Source organism: Amphiura filiformis, chromosome 2 (genome assembly GCF_039555335.1).
Source record: "Amphiura filiformis chromosome 2, Afil_fr2py, whole genome shotgun sequence".
NCBI classification, from domain to species: Eukaryota; Metazoa; Echinodermata; class Ophiuroidea; order Amphilepidida; family Amphiuridae; genus Amphiura; species Amphiura filiformis.
The window spans coordinates 86,620,478-86,641,409 of record NC_092629.1 but is presented as its reverse complement, the minus strand read 5'-3'; the positions used below and the strand labels follow the sequence as shown (position 1 = coordinate 86,641,409).

The 20,932-nt window shown below is 39.1% G+C and overlaps 2 protein-coding genes across 3 annotated transcripts; one reads left to right on the top strand and one right to left on the bottom strand.

Annotated features, from left to right (window-relative positions):
- Nucleotides 1–384: 384 nt before the first annotated feature.
- On the bottom strand, nt 385–11,317 carry LOC140146761 (protein SYS1 homolog). Of its 2 annotated transcripts, none has more exons than XM_072168637.1 (4): nt 11,152–11,317; nt 5,144–5,583; nt 2,899–2,966; nt 385–1,038 (listed from the first exon to the last, which is right to left on the bottom strand). In XM_072168637.1, the coding sequence occupies exons 2-4, from the start codon at nt 5,303–5,305 to the stop codon at nt 798–800; spliced, it is 471 nt and encodes a 156-aa protein (XP_072024738.1). In that variant the 5' UTR covers nt 5,306–5,583; nt 11,152–11,317; the 3' UTR covers nt 385–797. The 2 variants fall into 2 exon arrangements, with proteins under 2 accessions (XP_072024738.1, XP_072024739.1); XM_072168638.1 differs by having other exon boundaries at nt 11,215–11,314.
- Nucleotides 11,318–13,104: 1,787 nt separating this feature from the next.
- Nucleotides 13,105–19,923, top strand: LOC140146763 (cytochrome c oxidase subunit 4 isoform 1, mitochondrial-like). Its single transcript, XM_072168639.1, has 4 exons — nt 13,105–13,257; nt 16,535–16,757; nt 17,439–17,570; nt 18,398–19,923. Exons 2-4 carry the CDS (start codon nt 16,544–16,546, stop codon nt 18,511–18,513), a joined length of 462 nt encoding a protein of 153 aa, XP_072024740.1. The 5' UTR covers nt 13,105–13,257; nt 16,535–16,543; the 3' UTR covers nt 18,514–19,923.
- The last annotated feature ends 1,009 nt before the right edge of the window (nt 19,924–20,932 follow it).

The window sequence follows — 20,932 nt, the reverse complement described above, 5'->3', positions numbered from 1 at the left end:
AAGTCCTTGATCGATCGACAGTCCATCTCCGAATTTTTCTCATCAAAATTGAGATTTTGGTATCAGAAGCAAAAGCACATACATATTTTTCTCACTCTCAGGGAACTGTTTTACACATTTTTGCTTCTCATATCAAAACCGCTGGAGCAATGAAACTCAGAATTTGAAAACATTGTTTTAAGGGGGTACTACACCCCTCGATAAATTTGTGGCTATTTTTCGCTTTTCTCAAAAACTAATAACACAGTGGTAACAAAAGTTATGTATATTATAGGGGCAAGGAATCCAATTACTACACTGAAATTTCAGTGACCCAAGACAAGTGGTTTGTTATTTATGATAAGAAATAAGGTACCAGTACAGCTAGCATGTACCTCGTTTCCTATCATATATATAAACCGCTTGTCTTGAGTCACTGAAATTTCAGTGTAGTAATTGGATTCTTTGCCCCAATAATATACATAATTTTGATTACCAGTGTGTTATAATTTTCTGAGAAAAATGCAAAAATAGTCACAAATTTACCACAGGGGTGTAGTACCCCCTTAATGGTAGGCCTTAATCTAGGATAGAAAACAGTGAAAAATCAGACCACGCCTCTTTAACCCTGATCTAGAGTTCTCAATATACACAAATCTAAAAATGACATGACAATGTTCATTCAATTGAATTTCTCAGTCAAGATCCCTATACCAGTAAAGTGTGGTAATGTCCAAGTTGGTAGTGCCATTAATTACATGTAAGCTGCCAAAACCATGTGTTCATCAGCAGCTTGATTACCAGCGCCCTCACTGCTGTCATAAATCCGCTTTCAATGCTGCAGACACTGGTATTGCTCTCAGTTCAGTCCTCATACATAAGAACTCTCCCAATACCGTCATCATAGCGATACATACAATGTTTACCAGCCACCATGACACTGTGTTAGGGAATTGTCTGTTGTATATCCAGCATGCAAGTAAATGAAGGAAATGCACTGTGAAGGCATAATCTGTACACTGTTTGGAACGCTGCACAAGAAACCATAGACCTAAGGCTCTGTAATGGAAACAGAAAAAGTATCATTAATACTGTGTAGCGGGAAGTTTTTGTGGTTTTTATTTTCACGGTTGTTTCAAAATGGTGAATTTAAAACCCTGCAAAATATTTGTTCCCCATAGGCTTTTTAAAGCATATGTGACACAATTTGGTGCATGGTGTCCAAAGGAGGCATTTTTAAAAATTGAGTTAATCATTTCAAACATTAGGCTATCATAATAGACGAATCCAACGAGCCAAGTGATGGTCAGAATTCAGTTGGCCATTACTGGGTCCCGCCTGCTCAAAACTGGTGTTGTTACTACCCGATGTTGAATTGTATTGTGTTGTAAACGTTCATCATTCTTTTGTCTACGTGTAACACGGGTGATGGAATGCAGTTTTTAAACTCCCGCCAAGGCCACATTATTTCACATTTTAGGGAGGTGGGATAGACCTAAGCGGGGACCCAGCTATGGCTGCCATTGAGGTGTAGGAAAGCGTAAATTGGATTTGTTTATACTGGAAACACCAAAGGTCTAGTATACTTGGTTGGGTCTAAATCTATGAAGTGCTTGTGATATCAATTTTCTTATGTATTTTTTTTTGTTTTTTACACCATATTTTCCCTTTGATCTCAATTTCAAATTGGCCGCCTTCGGCCTCCATGGACCAGATTGTGTCACATTTATAGGTTTGACTTGTATTACTTGTTGCTCGAGAAATTAGACAACATAATGCACGCGCGCTGATGTTGATGCGTCTAACGGGGGTCGTGCACTAGACGCATCAACATCAGCGCAAGTGCATTATTTTGTAATTTCTCGAGCAACAAGTAATACAAGTTCATTAACCTATTTCATACACAAGAAAAAACATGTGATATTTGCTGTTTTTATAGCAAAATTATCACTAAAAACATTGGATAATAGACCCAAATATAAATGCATCAACCCGCCTGAAAAATTAATCAAGCCTACGAGACACGAACGCGCGTGAAAACACTGCACGTAGTACGCGGAGTGCAATTAGACACAATCAATGCATGGTTTGGATTTTTCTAACGCTTGTTCTGATTGGTTCTTGCTATCTAAGAGTGTATGAATTGGGTATTAAAATGTGTAACTGTTTGTAATCGTGACTATAAGAAACCACACAACTGCTGAGAACAGTTCAAATCATGAAAAATTAATGCTGCAATAATATCAAGTTTAACAGTAGATTGATCAGGATCAGCAATCTGAGAAAAACCGGGAGAAAAACCAAGGTTCTTATAATCAAAGACAGAATTAAAAAGACTAGTATGCGTCTGACGTCATATGTCAATCAAACATGGGCATGGTTTGTTTACAACTCATGATGATTGAGGTTCTAAATGAAGCAGTAAAACAGCACGCCTTATAGTTAATTTTGCACCTTCAAACATACAAACTGCCTCATAAGTTAGGAAACTTTCTTTCCTGAAGGCACCATGTCAACAATGCCTCTAAAAGTTACCGTAAGTGACAAACTTGGCTATCCAAAGCCAAAAGATTCCAACAAGTGCCTTTATGGACAATAACAGTGGCCACACAAGATATTGATGGGAGCAAACGAACTTGCACAAAAGGAACTAAAGAAAACTGAAACAAAAACACTGAAAAAAACAACTTACTGCTTTTAAAATATAGCTTGGCTGAAGAAACTGTGTTGTCTCTTTGTTGCACTTGTTGGAATCTTTTGGTCTTGGATAAGTCAGTTTGTCACTTTTACAACTGGACCTTCGTCCAATCAAATGCTTGTAAAGTATTTCTTGAGGTCACAATGGACTCAATGGGGTATCATACTGTGCTGGATTCTTTTTTCAAGTGTAAGGATACATTTTTGAAGCAGTACACTTACCCTGTGAGTGAATTAAGAACATAGACTCCAACTATTAATCTTCCTCTAGATGAACCAAACTCAAGGCACTGAAACCAATATACAAAGAAATTACCAATGTTAAGGGCTGGGGTATGAACATTTGGACAGTATTTATTTTGGGACATCAGAGCACATCAGACATATCGAATTGCATTCTGAATACGAAGAATGTCATTCTGATATCAAATAATTTTGATTTTTGAAATTCGCAATTTAATACACATTTTATGGCAAATCATTAAAATTGATATTTTTGATATTTAACAGTACTTGAAGTAAACTTTATAAATCTGATGATTTATACTTAAAGTGTATGTAGGTGGGATGAAAAGCCGACGATCAATTGAAAATTTTGACCTTTTTCAGATTGAAGATATGGATTTTTTTCACAAAACACCAAAAAAAATTAGGTCTTTTTGGGAAAAAAAATCCATATCTTCAATATGAAAGGTCAAAATTTTCAATTGACCGTCGGCTTTTCTTCCCTGCTACATACACTTTAAAAGAATATATCATTAGATTTATATAATTTACTTCGAGGACTGTTATATATCAAAAATTTGAAAAATATCAAATTTTTATAATTTATCATAAAATTTGTATTATATTGTGATTTTCAAAAAATGAAAATTATTTGATATCAGAAAGACATGCTTCGTATTCAGAATGCAATTCGATAGGTCTGAGGTGCTCTCATGTCCTACAAAAAATACTGTTGAAACGCAATAAACGCTCATTTTAGACCCCTTAACAGTACTGGCAGTTATGAGATGTACATTTTGCATATACCGTAACCACTCAGGTATAAGCCCACCCCCCTAGATGGCAGATTTCACTTCAAAAATGGGGGTGGGTTTATATCCGGGGAGGGGCTAGTACGTGAATTTAGAAGTAAGAAAAATCATCCCCATTTGTATATGCCCAATGTACCCGTAATTTCTATCATCTATGTCAATTTCTTAAAATTCTGAGTGTGGAATGTTAATTATCAACTGATATTTTTTTTAATTTGTTCTTAAATGTGAGAGAAAATCATTGATTTGATTTAAGAACTTGGCCAAAATTAAGTACTGGGCTTATAGCCGAGTGCACCCTTGTTCCCAGAATGTTTTGAAAAATAGGGGGTGGGCTTATACCTGAAGGTGGGCTTATACCCGGGTGGTTACGGTATATATAAATATTTAGAGAATACTAAGGTTTTGTTTTTAACCGCTGTCATGCATCTACCGTCTCACATAACACAGGCAACATCATTATCTTTTAAAAGCAGAACAACGAGGCAAAGCCAAGTAGTTTTAGGCCAAAAGTAATGATTTTTCTTGCGTTATATGAGATGAAAGATGCATGTCAGCAGCTACAAAAAATTTCTTTATTCTCATTCTTATGCTTCAATTGAAATTAAAAAAATATTAATGATTGTACCAAATTTTTAACGAATTAAATCCTTCATTTTACAAAAAATTACCTAAGGCTTAGTTAGAATCGTTCAGTCCAATTGTTGCCATGCGCCTCTGATGGATTCAAATCTAGGGAGTACGCATATCGGCGTCGACGTGCACATGCTGAACCGTGTTGTATCATGTCATATCACACAGCTAAGAATCAATAAGATTGCAGGAACTTTCTGATTTGGTGTAATCAATAATTGAAGAGCTTATTTCCAAACCGTGTTAAGTCCACAAACCTATGTATCTGATTTTCCTGTGCGATATTGCAATGGGTTTTGATACTAATTTCAGTTGGATCATGATGCACCATTACAAAGCAAACAGTGGATGGATGCACAGTAACAATACTGGTGTGCCTTTGTTTCCCAAATGAGAACAATAGTCTGCATATTGTTATGCAGCATTGTTATGGTAAATAATAGCTTGTTGATGGTACAACTCATTGTTGCTAATGTCAAACTTGTCAAAGTAATTGTGATTGTATCACACAAGTAAATGAGACACATGGGATTGTGGACTTAACACGGTTTGGAAATAAGCTCTTCAAAATTGATTTCAGGACTAATCATTGCAGGGTCAATGTGAAATCACTTGGACTGAAATTTATGATTCAGTCTCTGTACGATAGGCCCTACACTGTACATGCATTACAATGTACAGTGTACATCAATCTTGTTTTGGTTAGGTTAGTTCTTGCCCGTTTAGTTTTGTATTTTCCAAAGCTCCCCCCCCCCTCATCCTTCCCCATTAAATCAATTCCTAATATGTGTGCTCACCTCATATTTAAAAATCTGGTCCAAGGAACGTGGGGCATCCACAATGAAATCCACCATCACCAGCCAGAACCCATAACATACATAAAATATACTTTGCATAGTCAATATCTGAGACACTATCAGCTGTGGGTCCCACACATAGCTGCGAAATGACGCAACCATGATGTCAAAGGTCACAGGTGGTGTCAAAAGGTCAAAGGCCTTGACTTGTCCTTGAAAATGTTTGATTGTTTGATTTTTGAAGTATTAGACTCCTGTGGTCAGTAACGCATTCTTCCTGATTGAAATTACCATTACCAATTGCAGCAGGATTGGACTCATTTGCGACGATATAAACAAGGTGCTTGAAGAAAAAGTTGATTGTCTCTTGTTACCATGGTTACATGCCATTACTCCACATACATTATGTCTGTAATACTTTGGGTTTGACAAAGCAGCACCTGAAAGATTGAAAACAATAATCATAATTAATAATTAATACCGTAAAACGGGGTGACTTTGGACAGTGGGGTGACTTTAGACACACACATAGGAAAACTATCATTTCATGTACATTTGTGTTGTCGTGGATAGTAGATTTAATTATATATAGATTTCTCAATCAAATTGCTATGGTAGTTATTAAATCCGATTATTAAGTAACTTCGCCAGCGTATAGCACTTGCTATAACTTGAGAACAATTCCTCAAACATTCAAAATTTGTAGTTACTACTTTACTGGAGGACAATTAATTGACCATGACCAACTAATTCGATAATTCAGAACAGAGTGCATTGTGGGTAATATTATTGGACATTTTTGGGGATATAATAACACAATCCTCCCATAGACGGCTGTGGGAATGAACTTTGACTGATCGGAAATTCCTGTGATTTCATTTGTCATTTACAACTTTGGTACTTCCAAGGTAGGTTCTAACTATCTTTGTTTGTTATATAAACGTTCTATGGGGACAATCAGACCCAACAACTGGCAAAAAAAAATTTAAAAAGGTTTTTTTAAAAGTGCAAATTTCATCACTCATTGAATTACTGTGTGAGGCCTGGCTGTGATATCCCTACAGACTTTTACCCACAATGCACTGATTTGCACTCGGTTCTGAATTATCGAACTTGCTTATTTTGTTCATACATACACGCTATGTAACAGCGTGCGTGATTGGTCGAGAGCCGGGCATAAACAGTGTTTATGCCTGGTGTCCCGGATGTGAGATCGCCAGGTAGGGAAAATAAAGGAAAATGATGTTTTTAATATAATGTTACTTGTAATTTTTTGTTATTATTTTGATGAATTAAGAATCACAAAATGTTCTGGAATGTATGAACGGGGTTCATTCATATATTTTCATGACTAAACGGTTGTTTATGCCCGAGGGCCGCACAACCATTTAGTCATGAAAATATATGAATGAAACCCTACATGTAATGTATGTTTTTTGGTCATGATCATGATGATGGGTGGCATTGAAATTAAAGCCATATTTATAACATTTGCTGAGGAGAACGCCCTCAAAATTTTATTACATTCTGGTTTTAACACGATTGTAATGTACTTTTACTTTAGTCAATAAAGATACTCTGCAAAAATCAAGACCGTAGCCTAGTGCTGTAGTTTCAAATGTCAAAATCCGAGATTTTGAATAAAATGATGGAACCGGCGCAGTGTCCGATTTACAATTTTTTTTCCTACCTGCACTGGTGCATGTAGCCCAAAATTTCTACATGCACAGCAAAAAGTGTGCATGCACCAAAATTAAAGCAAACATAAAATCACATTGAATCATGATCATTGTCAGTTAAGCTTGTAATAATATTCCCGGCTCCACTGTCATTGTCATTTTTATGCCGATCACTCGCCGATTTCTTAGCCAAAATACTGGATGCTGTGGCTTCATCTGTTCTAGAACTAGTCGCCGACGAGGTGCACGATTTCCAGAATGATGCAAGTGTTTTTTGAGCTATTTCATTTTTTGCTGGACATTATTATGATTATTTTCCGTACGTAAACAAATAATTCCCACGGTTTAAATTCCGGTGTTTTTTTTCAATGAAATGAAAATGACAGCTTCTACATGTGCGAGGGTATCGGGAATTGGTGGATGACGTCACATTACAATAGCCCCTTAAGGTAAGTCATAGTCTCGGACCAGACTGTATGGCTATCTCGAATGTTCGTTAGGATCGACAAGTATCAGACCGACGCAAACTGGCTGTGTAGAAGACTAGGGAAGTCAATGAAAAAAAGTGACAGTTCTCACGTGATAGGTGTATCGGGAATTGTCAATTCGCGATTTGCGCCAGCCCTTCTAATGAAGTCAGGATGTTGCGCTAAAAATAGATTGGGTTTTTCCAAATCGGACTGACTGCTTGTTTACTTTTGTATATTGCCTTGTCATCAGGGTTCACAGTTTGCTCTCAAATAACCGGGTCCACTTTTTTATGCTGGACCCATTCAGATCACATTTAGTTGAAATTTGCGGGTCCCAAATTGATTTTTGTGGGTCCAAATTGTACTTATGTACTGAAACTTCAGAAACAGCCGGAAATGTATTTTCAGTACAGGCGCAAAGCGATAAATATTAAAGTATGCTGAATTCGGCACCCAAAATTTACCAAAGTCGAGTCAAATTACTGGGTAAAAGACGCCTTGCCGCGATCGGGCGACTTTCTCATAAAGAACTACAATTACTACCTAATTAACATGCACTACTTTAATCATCTAATTATTTGGTTATTTGGTTATATTTGCTCGGTTGAAATATACAACTATCGCAAAAACGTGTTTTCGCGATGTCACCAGGAATTTACCCTGTTTTGTTGACATTTTTATTGTAACATAATATTTGCACGATCCGAAAAAAAATCGCAAGTCAACCTCTTCCACAGTTCCCTCGTATCGCTGATCAAATATCTGTGCATGAAATAGCGATGAGGTGTGTATCATGTTGCAGCGATTTTTGTAATTGTACGGTATGTAATTTATGAATGAAAATTGAGCCGATTCAGCTGGGTTATCGCACAATGACGATCTATGATGATATTTTCTATTTCTTTGATGGGATTTTTTCCGGGTCCAAGCACAGCCTGCTGGACCCATTCAGGTTACATAATCTTACTTTTTCCGGGTCCAGTGAGTTCAAAAAGCGTCCTGGACGCGAAAATGCGATAAACTGTGAACCCTGCTTGTCATATCGCTAGCGCTAAAATCGTATATGCACGCGTGCAGGCAGGTAGTGAAAAGCTGCATGCACAGAGGGAATGTTACATGCACTGGTGCAGGTATGCAGGTGGTAAATCGAACACTGAACCGGCGTTTTATTATTACGATGGAAATATTAGTCGAACAGGTATGCACAGTACGTACGGTACAGTGTACACGGCGTGCGGGATACACATACACTACAGTCATGACAGTATTCACTCGGTCGGACATCCGGGAACATTGTCCCCTTCATCCCCTTTGAACAAGCGTGCGCATAGCAACCAGCTCGAGAAAGGGGAACTGCACATGCGCACACTGGTTTTACAAAGCTATTTCCCCTTTGTGACGTCAGCCCGACCAAAAGAATGATACACACACACCCCGAGGACCAACTGCAGGAGTAACATGTACATGGAAAACAGGGTACGGTACTGAAAAACACTACACAATGTCCACATCAGCCATGGTTGGTTTTGCATTTAATTTCCTCAGAACAGGCAATACAGATTCCAGACAGATAAAACTTACCTAATATCAGTTTTAGTTGCCCTAATTATTAGGCTAATAACTCCAAATTGACAAGACATTAAATTCTATTTGCTCATTTTCATACCGTACCAAAATCAAGGAAAACATGGTTTTGTTATAAACAGGAAAATCATACAGTTCATTTCTGGTCAATTGCAGCAGGCCACTTGAGATAATCAATATTGGTACTTGAATGGCATGACTCAGTGACTTCTGCTCATTGTAAGACTGACAGTAGCTGACAGTGTTGACTGTTGTAAACTTGATTGCATAACATAACTGTAGTGTAAGATCATGAAGATTGGATTGCCAACTTATATCCTTTGTATTTGAGTTGTCAAATTTATGGATTAGTTACTGTCAAATGAAGTACATGTAAACAGTATTTATGTCAACAAAACATGCTGCTGCATCAAAACTCTATGCCTGCCCTGGGTGAGGCTGTGTGTGTGTGTTTGAACTGTGAGACTGAGGGCCGATGACACACATTCGATAGGTGTAAGTAACTAGCTCGTTCACGTAGCGTTTTCGTTGTCCCACTGGCCTACTACAACGTAGATTGCCTGGCGATCGGAGTGTTATCGTCAGAGCACCTCGGATATGCCTGCCACTTCCACATACTTGTGCATAATACGGAAGGTCGAGTTGTGCCCATTTAATGTTTAGGCCTATGTTAAACTGTATGTTATACAAATTGTACAGCTATCATTTCTACCCTATGACGAACCGACATACCTGTAAATCAAATAGCCCACAAAAAACTGGTCATCGCTGGTATTTTTCATGAAGAAAAACGACACTTTTTACGCCGAACATGTCCAAAACACGTCAGCTGACGTACAAGCCTCCCCACGCATGTACATAAACAAGCCGTGTTCATTGTTTAATTGTCACCTGCAGCTGTTCGCAAGAAAACTTTCTGCATAAAATTACCTGGGGTCGTTATCAGGCCTGAGACACACTGGCGCTAGTTTGAGGACAGTCACTATGACTATGAGTTACTAATGTCGGCACATGCAGAAAATGCGTGATGGGTCGCCAATTTGTGACTCGTGCAAGCTAACACAAACAAATTATTGGACTTAATAATCTTTTCAAGTTTTAATAAAACGTGCATCTATCATGATAATATTACATTTTATTATTTTATTATTTGAATTACATGAGCTATGTCAATTTTGTGTCCATGTTAATTTTTATATGGATTTACCTGTGTTGATTTTAAACTGTTGTGAACGTGGAGCTACGCAAACTGGCAGGCGATTACCCACCATGCAATGCGAATACACGGAAACGATCCAGTTTAGGATGCATCGCAGTTCAGTTCCTATTGTGTAAACCAGGCGTAAACCGCCCATCCAACCTGATCGTGTGCACAGGATTTGTGCTGGAGGCTAGTTAATGCGCACAACCAATGCGCAGAAAAAGACCTTGATACTAGGCGGAGCTTCGTTTCACAAGAATGATTGACAGCTGTGAGTAGGTGAAATTCTGTTCTGTGATTGGTACAAAAATATGGTTCTCGTATAAATGAATATATTATCCATGGCTTCAAAATTAGGAACCGTTTCTTCCACAGAGCCCTATATAGGGCTCTATGGTCTCTACTCATCATACACGACCGTCAGAAGATCTGGCCAGCGGCGGCGCTTGCCAATCAGGCTAGCTATTTGTACGGCGTGGCCTCTCATCCTTTATTATCTCTGGTCTTGTCACGCTGGTAGATTCGCCCATCTGTGATTACTGACCTGGATCTGACAGAAGATTGTGGAATTTACGATTTTCAGCAGCAGGATTTTATGAAACTGCCAATATTTGCAAGTATTCTGAAGGATCGGTAATAATTAAAATATTTTTCATGGTGTCGGTAGTGCAAGTTGAAGTTAGTGAATTTGTGGTTTTGTATGTTATGTGCAAGAGTGTTTTCAGGAAGCGTAAATAGGCAGGCCGTTATGCTAAACTCTCCATCTTATATGTAAGTTCGGCGATGAACTTAACTGGACACATCACACGGTAGTGTGATGTGTCCAGCCTGGATATACACCTCGGACTAGTAAGTAACATGAATGGGCGCTAGCAGTAAATTCCAATTTTCTTGCCTTTACCTCACTTGTTTGGCTCAAAATTAAAAGGGGACATATCTGACAGTAAAAGCTAACATTTTATGGAAAATAAATACTAATCTATTTTTACAGAATGGCTTTGCAATCCATGATGAATCCAGCTGTTTCTACTGGAGCAATGGTCATTTTCAAGTACCGTCTGCCTCTTAACTTACCTTAATTTATTCACCAAAACTTCGGAACTGATAGAATACTATCATCTCTTCGTCCACACTTACTTGAAATAATGAATTATCGACCTGATCATTTGTTACATTGTCATTTTGTCCACGTTGATTGCCTTCCTGTATGCGTGACTTGATGATGAATACTAAATGTAGTCTTTATACAGACTTTAAAAGTCGTAGCATAGTCCCAATACAGTGCTGTAACTTCCATGACTTCATAAACGTATGCAAAAGAGACTAGTCTAATTAATAGGTTGCCAGTCACACCCATCACTTCCGCTTATTTTTATAGTACAAATCCTAAATACTTGCTCATTAAAATCCCTTTTTCATAATAATAAAACTTTAATAGGGATGTAATTTTTTTCAGACGGGTGTGTGGGGGTGTGTGGGGGGGGTAATGAATATGTCGGTGACCGGAGTCAATTTCTTATGACCCCCCTGTCGGGGGCAATTTAAAAAAAAAATCTTGGGTCGAAAATTTGTATGTGATGTGACATACCCTTTCATTAGGGGTGGTGCAATAATTATGTGTACGGGGGGGTGAATTATAGGGGGGGGCAAAGATTTTTGGCAGGCCAAAGGGGGGCAAGCATTTTTGGCAGGTCGAAAGGGGGGGGTCACCGGGGTCAAGCGATTTTGGCAGGTCGAAAGGGGGCAAGCAATTTTGGCACAGATATTTTGGGCACCGTTTCTATATTACGCCCTAAAAGGCGTGAGGAAAACGCTACTGAACACGTTCAAATATGCAAAATTTCCTGATCGCTGCGCTCGCATTATATGTTAAGACAATTTAAGGTTTTAAATTCGGGGTTCCCCAAAATCTTGCATGTGTAAGTGGGCCAAGCTTTGGTGGCACGTCAAAAGGGGGGGCAAAGGTTTTTGGCACGTCGAAAGGGGGGCAAAGGTTTTTGGCACGGCCAAAGGGGGGCAAGCGATTTTTGGCAGACCATTTTGAGAATTCACCCCGGGTACACATAATTATTGCACCACCCTTACACAGACTCAAGACAAATTATTTATTACCAGAACTATTAAAGCGCGAAGCATGGCACTGAAATTTTTTTAGAGCAAAGAAAGTTTGCAGAGCGAATTTTTGCATAATTTATATAACATTGTGCGCACATTCTGATTGCATACAAAATCTGTAAATATTTGCAATTTGGGAAAATACAAAAAAAAAAATTGTTCCTGAAATTGTCGAATTTTCTTTTTTTTTCCAAAATCTGGGTCGGCTGGGCCCGCCCGTAGAACAGGGTTTTCATTTTTCGTCTCCTTATTTAGCTAAAATTACCGTTTGGAGTTATTATACTCATAGTGTTACACCCAGCGTTCGAAATAGGGCCGGTTAGCCGGCCATTGGCCTGTGACTTTTTGGCCTGGCCGGTAACTTTTCTGACAGTGGCATCTAGTTGCCGGCCCGGGTGGCCGGTAACTTTTAAGGTCAAGCCCGGCTGGCCTGTAACTTTTTGAGGCATATTTCGAACACTTACACCCAAATTGTAAAGTGCGCAAATGTTATTGATTTGAAGCTTGAGAGTACACAATTGAAATACTTAACGTGGAGCAGTAGCACACACACAATTTGGAATGTGTATATGCCTTGTCGTGTCGTACATGTTGCCCCGGGCTTTTATTCAATTTTTTTATCCCCCCACTGCACTCCCTTATTGTATTTTTAAACGAAAAATAAACAAAATATGGACTGATCCCAGAAAGTGAGGAGGGAGGTGGCCGCGAAATGAATTATTTTCTTTTTCTATTTGTAAGGCCATTTAAACCCGGAGTACTCCTGAGAAAAAGGCGTACAAGTATATAGTGTTCAGATTTAGGAAACACCTTGTATATAAATTTAGTCGAAGTCAAACTAATTTGGCAACTCAAGAACTTCATTGACCCCAGATGACCTTTCGAAATCGCCGTGACGGTGAATAGCCTAAGTCTTTTATCCTCCTTCACTTCAAGTGCACAACATCAAATGCTAGTGTGCCATGCGTAGAAGTTGAATGTTCAATGAATTTAGCCTAGCCGGTAAACGCCATTTTGATGTGAAACCCGCAGAGGAAAAGTGACACAAACTAGGCAAAAAGAAAGGTAATTACAGCCAACTTTTGTTGAAATTATTGTTAGTGTTCAGTGGTAATACAAGTGGTGGTATCAGAGTTGTGTATAAAAGTAAAATTTAGGCCAGATATTTGCTCAAATTTAACATCAAAATCATCCATCCGCGTTCATAATTTGATCTCCATCAATTGCCATGCATGCAGTGCACGAAAACGCACGTACAAGTACAACATGCACACATTGCACATGTACAATGAATATACATGCCAGCTCCATCAGCTCTCAGTCTCACTTGCTCAGCAGCTGAAATAGCCCGAAACATCATGGCCCTGTTCCTTCCTCACTAGGGCCATGAGTGCCATACGTACGTAAAAACGGCATGAACGGGGCACCGTGAAATCACGTCGCGGTGATGACGTCACACTGTCACTGTACACTGACGGCATCTATTTACAGGAAGAATTCAAAACACGGCGACGATAACAGTCACAAGTCATGCAAGTTTGGTCTTTTACGTCCTCAAATGTGCTCAAAATTTACGAACATGCACCAAATATGTTTTGTTTAAAACTTTAAGTCTCATCTTCATGTGAGGAATGGTAGGAAGTGGTATTTATGAGAAAAAGTGGTATTTTATGTGTACCCTGGACCAGATATGCTCAGGAGTCTCAGACCTTCGTACGGAGAAGGCCAGTGCAGTGGAAATCGTAGTGACGGAGGTGTGAGTACCTCGGCATGCTCGGGCTACAGCTGAAAGGACTCAAAAGCACTATCCAATTGTGCTTTGCAAGTTTGCAGTACCATTACATTAGTCATGTTAGTAGAACTGCACAGTCAAATGACAAATCACATGCATGCATGCTTTTTTTCATGTTTTTTTTTTTTTGACATGTTGAGACTGAGTGACTAAAAGTTAATTCTTTATTACTTCCGTGGTCCGAGCTGTGCGCCAAGAGTAGACGAGCGTTACACACAGGGTCAGAGGAAATAAACGATCACGCTGATTGGCTGATCAACGGACTTGACAACAAGCCGGTTGACCATGGCATTGGTTGTTGGCGCGGCATAAGGCAGCTATAGCCAAAATAACAATTTCTGGATCATGAGAGGTTGTACCTTCTGCGTCAGCATACTTTTCATAGAATAACACGATCGCGCGACCTGCATGACCAGTGTCCGATTTACAATTTTTTTCCTACCTGCACTGGTGCATGTAGCCCAAAATTTCTACATGCACAGCAAAAAGTGTGCATGCACCAAAATTAAAGCAAACATAAAATCACATTGAATCATGATCATTGTCAGTTAAGCTTGTAATAATATTCCCGGCTCCACTGTCATTGTCATTTTTATGCCGATCACTCGCCGATTTCTTAGCCAAAATACTGGATGCTGTGGCTTCATCTGTTCTAGAACTAGTCGCCGACGAGGTGCACGATTTCCAGAATGATGCAAGTGTTTTTTGAGCTATTTCATTTTTTGCTGGACATTATTATGATTATTTTCCGTACGTAAACAAATAATTCCCACGGTTTAAATTCCGGTGTTTTTTTTCAATGAAATGAAAATGACAGCTTCTACATGTGCGAGGGTATCGGGAATTGGTGGATGACGTCACATTACGCTAGCCCCTTAAGGGAAGTCATAGTCTCGGACCAGACTGTATGGCTATCTCGAATGTTCGTTAGGATCGACAAGTATCAGACCGACGCAAACTGGCTGTGTAGAAGACTAGGGAAGTCAATGAAAAAAAGTGACAGTTCTCACGTGATAGGTGTATCGGGAATTGTCAATTGCGCGATTTGCGCCAGCCCTTCTAATGAAGTCAGGATGTTGCGCTAAAAATAGATTGGGTTTTTCCAAATCGGACTGACTGCTTGTTTACTTTTGTATATTGCCTTGTCATCAGGGTTCACAGTTTGCTCTCAAATAACCGGGTCCACTTTTTTATGCTGGACCCATTCAGATCACATTTAGTTGAAATTTGCGGGTCCCAAATTGATTTTTGTGGGTCCAAATTGTACTTATGTACGAAACTTCAGAAACAGCCGGAAATGTATTTTCAGTACAGGCGCAAACGATAAATATTAAAGTATGCTGAATTCGGCACCCAAAATTTACCAAAGTCGAGTCAAATTACTGGGTAAAAGACGCCTTGCCGCGATCGGGCGACTTTCTCATAAAGAACTACAATTACTACCTAATTAACATGCACTACTTTAATCATCTAATTATTTGGTTATTTGGTTATATTTGCTCGGTTGAAATATACAACTATCGCAAAAACGTGTTTTCGCGATGTCACCAGGAATTTACCCTGTTTTGTTGACATTTTTATTGTAACATAATATTTGCACGATCCGAAAAAAAAAATCGCAAGTCAACCTCTTCCACAGTTCCCCTCGTATCGCTGATCAAATATCTGTGCATGAAATAGCGATGAGGTGTGTATCATGTTGCAGCGATTTTTGTAATTGTACGGTATGTAATTTATGAATGAAAATTGAGCCGATTCAGCTGGGTTATCGCACAATGACGATCTATGATGATATTTTCTATTTCTTTGATGGGATTTTTTCCGGGTCCAAGCACAGCCTGCTGGACCCATTCAGGTTACATAATCTTACTTTTTCCGGGTCCAGTGAGTTCAAAAAGCGTCCTGGACGCGAAAATGCGATAAACTGTGAACCCTGCTTGTCATATCGCTAAGCGCTAAAATCGTATATGCACGCGTGCAGGCAGGTAGTGAAAAGCTGCATGCACAGAGGGAATGTTACATGCACTGGTGCAGGTATGCAGGTGGTAAATCGAACACTGTGCATGACCAAACCTTGACCTTGCCTACAAAAAATGTAGCAACGATTGTGTGATTTGTCAATTCTCAAAAGCTGTATTTGCGGCGTAGGCGCCGGTATTTGCGTAGTACGCTCGGCGCAAATAACTGTGCGTACCCAAGTTGGCTCTCATGATCGAGAATTTAATATTTTGGCTATAATATTGTGTACTGTAAATATGTAATTTATAATAGCTGCCTTAATAAGGGTCGCGAGCTGTTTGATACAGGGTTTCATGCTTAAACTTTACGCCCACGGTGGACCCCATAGACGACTTCGGAATGAATTAAAATTTTGTGGAGGTTAATATTTTAACAAGTGGCACATTTTAAGACTAGGTACAAAAAATTTGATTGACATGAGGGGCGTTTGATGCACCCTACTGTCCGCAAGGTCGGAACTGCCCATGTAAAGGTTGCAAACATGACATTCAACTTTATACCGTACTACAATTTTTTCTTCGTACATTACAGGTTGTAATAATGGCGTTTAACTTACTACGAATGGGCCAGAGGCGGTTTATTTCCACATCATGCCGTCGTCGCTTCCTAGACAGAACCTATGAAGACAGAGTTGAATTGCCAGCACCTAGGGTGAGGTTTGTTGAAGATGCTGAGCTCGGCACTGAAATGAAGGCATTGAGAGCAAAGGAAGCAGGCGACTGGAAAGCCCTCAGTGTAGCAGACAAGCAACAATGTAAGGATCCCCGTCTCTGTGTGCCCCCTTTTATCATCTAGAGATTTATTCTGAGGGTTGGCGGGTTTGTTGGTTTCAAGATTATTTATAGAGTTGAATTCTGCCCTCGAATTAAGGATCTGAAGGGACACAGCAACTTTTTTAGGGCAAGTTGATAATTGCCTTGGATTTTCACCAGGATTTTCACTGAAAAGGCAAGGCAGCACGGCAATTTGTAATATTTCAACTGTTGAAAATTTGAGAAGGGCACCAAGGCAATTTCTCAAAAGTGAAGAAAACACACACAAACATAGATAGATGTTGATTGTTGACTGCCGTAATGCCCTCAAAATATGTCCTTTACCAAGGCAGTCACTTGCTGCCCTCTAATGAAGTTGCTGTCAGGTCCCCAGCCCTGCCCCTTCATTATAAAATCATCTATAAGACTGTTTGTGTGTGTTTTCTTTGCTTTTGAAAAATTGCCTGCCAGTGTCCTTCTCAAATTTTCAACAGTTGCCGTGATGCCCTCTTGAAATATTAAAAACTGCCGTGCTGCCTTGCCTTTTCAGTGCAAATCCAAGGCAATTATCAACTTGCCCTAAAAAAGTTGCAGTGCCCCTCCACTGCTTCAGATCCTTAATTCGAGGGCTGTCTATTATACATTCGATTAAATGCTTCTTTCTCTTCATCTTCTTTTCACAGTATACCGGTTGAGTTTCCATAGATCATATTCTGAGATGATGAACCCTAAAGCCAACTGGAGTTTACCATGGGCAGAAGTGCTACTTATCACAGCTGTCACAACAGTTATATTTGCACTGCAAAAGACGTTTGGTGAGTATATGAAAATGTTAAGGAATGTATTCAGAATATTTCTGGAAAGTGGTAAAAAAATCTAGAATAAAAAAAAAATTACCTTTTTGAAAAAAACCAAACAAGGTTTTTCAGAATAAAAAGAAGACAAATTGGAAGAAATTACCCACTTTTATACCAAAATTGACCGACAGAGGGCCATTATACCATAGGCCCATATTTGCAGCCACCTTTCGAGTACAAGGGCCCTTGTGTATACTTTGTGCCACTGACAAATATATTTCACTGGGCTATATTTTGTGAAATTTGGGGGCCCATCCACAGACTACAACAAACTATCCATCAACAGTCAACGTTTTGTGCTTTGTATGCTGTGAATTCTAGCATGAGGGTCTATCGTGCATGTCTAACAATCACACCAGCGTTGTGTGCCTTCATGTTTGCACGAAAGACCGTAAACTAATAACATGCAGTATGTACATAGCAGTTTTAAACTAATAACACGCAGTATGTACATCGCAGTTTTAACTATCACACTTCGTGGTACGATATCAGCCCTCAATATCGGGTGATGATGAGACTAGGAGCTTGGCCTGTTTGTGGTAAGTCTGGTCACAACTTGCAGTGCTGCTCATGGCAATGCTCAGTTTATGGAGTCTTATCATCAGGCGTATTTTGACAGAATAAATGGCATATTCTACTACTGTTGCGATTTGCTCTGTTAAAAGTGTGCCCGATAATACAAACCTCCAAAACCAATGATTGCCCAGGCTTTGTTTGCCCGGCTCAATACAACATCAACTCAATTTACTAAATTGTCTTCTTTTCTGTATGTTTTTTCTCCACAGTGCGTCCACCTCTACCAGAGTCGTTGTCTCCTGAATGGCAGGAAGAGACAAGGAAATACGAAATCGCAATCAGGAATATGCCCATGACAGGCCCGCCATCCAAATGGGATTACTGAAAAGAACACATGGAAATAAATTAGACATTCATCACTTAGGACAATAGCATGTAGTGTTATGGTTTTCATTGAGGTGTAGATCCTGGCTGAGTGGGTTGCATAAGGGATATATCCTGTTGTTATCAAAAATTATTTTCAAATTGAAGGGATATATATTATAATTTTCTGGAAATTGATAACCAATGGGTTACTTTAGCTAAAAAGATGACATTAAGGGTTATTTAAAAAAGCAATTCCAATTCTGATTCTGGTACAGGTATTGACAATTTCATGATTTTGACAAATAATTCAATTACTATGTCCAGACTTGCTGACAACTTTTTATATATTGTGAAATAATCATATTGTTTAAAGCAGACATCATACTAGGACTATGGCCTTGTCTCGTCTTAAAGTGAGAGTGTCATTAGTGCATTTACGCAGTTATTTCGCCAGCTTACTGACAAAATCGTCCTTCATGCGTGTATATGCCCCGCGGGATAAGGTCAGTGTGTGCAATTCGAAACTGCCACTGCAAAATCCAACAACTCTCAACTTGAGACGAGACACACTGTATAATTCTCAGCTTAGATTCAACATTGCAGTTTCATTACATGGTCAAAAAAATTTAAGGTCAGATTTGTGTTGCCTATCCATTCAGCCAGGTTTTGCACTCAAACGTACGACCAACTATCCCTTCTGAAATGCTCATTTGTTTATCACATTTTTGCAAAAAAGGAACTTCTAATTGAATATATACGAGGTATTATTTTTAAGGGGAAAATGTCACGAAAATGTGATGCAACAAACAGTGCATTTTTATGAATTGATTAAAAAAAAGATTTTGTGTGACAAATTTAAATATTAAATTGTACAGTGCAATACTGTATGATAAATTATACATCGAGGGATTAATGTAAGAAAGTCTTATCTGCAATAGCTGCCATGTATTATATTGCCAGATTGGGCATGTTGAGCACATGGTAGCAACTTAAACTATCACAGGGCAGCTATTACAGAAAGGTCATTCTTGCACTAAACCCTTGACATGTTAGTTCCCATTGAGTATCCAGAAACTGGTCCAGTGTTTTGTAGCTCAAATCACTCTATATTATGCAGTTTTACACTAAAAATGTATCAATGGAAAATGTTTTACACATGTGTGCATGTTTGACCATGTATTTATCAATAGAAAATGTTGTGAAATATATCAAGATAAAATTTCAAGCTCTTTACCCAACCATTATATGCTGTTTTACACAAATATTTAAAAAATGAATTCTGGTAAAATTGGTGTCAACATCAACAATTGAAACATAAATGTTGGCTCTAGGAAACAACTGATTTGTAAACATTTTGTTAAGTAGCCCATTGTTTGTGGTTTTCTTTGAAAGATGCTGTGTAATTAAAACATGTTTGATGGGAAAATAATGTGTCATGTGTTATGTTTTGTATCCTATAATATGTGCCTCAACTTAAGATACAGCGTGATTTGCTTTAAAGATGGCTTCCAAACCCAACTGCTGGTCGACCACCGGCACCCTGGAAGAACTGCCGTTAGACTGCTGCTTCTGCCAACAGGATGCTGACGGCCGACCAGCAATTGAGGTTTGAAGCTTTCCCTTGAAATTGGGGAAAAGAGTGAAATCATAACACTGAAATGTTGCTGTTCTTGTCAAATCCTTGTATGTGATTTTCGACTTGTGATGAACTGGTCAAACCAGGTTTTGATGTACCATATGTCGCGTACAGTTCATTTGGTCACTAAAAACTCAAATTGTTAATGTTACACTGGTCCACATTTTTGTGACTTAAATTCCTTAAACAGGCCCCCAATTGGTTTTCGCCAACTACTGGCAAGAGCGTCTGCCGTATTTTGTGTGCTGATAGCCTCTTGTCACACTTTCACGATATCCGACGGGTACCTATTCAAGCGCTAAGAAGCGTGCCTCTTCACACCTTTTGAAATGCTTACTAGCGTTGCCTTGTGTTGCGCTCCGTTGTCGAGTTACTTAGGCTACTATTTCCTCTTACTTAATAAAAAGAAACGAAACAAGTTAGATTTAAAATTCTACCAAGGATCCACCGGGTTCGAACCAGCAACCTTTCGATCCATAGTCGAGGCAATACACACTACGCTACAAGTGGTTGTGCTAGAAAGCCGTCTATTTATTATACTTGTTGTTTACGGAATAAAGCGTGCGCACACGGTATACTATTACTAGTATATTACCAATGAATAACCCTAATCATAACCCTAATCATAACCCTAATCCAAGCCCTGGTATAGAGTCCCTAAGAGAAATACCGCCATCTATCAGTGCTCTGCGGCGGGCAAAACAGGCACCTGCTAAACGCTTGCAAGCGGGTTAGCCAGTGCCTTTTATAACGCTTACTAGCGATAAAAAGTGTGACAACGGGGTGATGCTAGTAGTGGCAC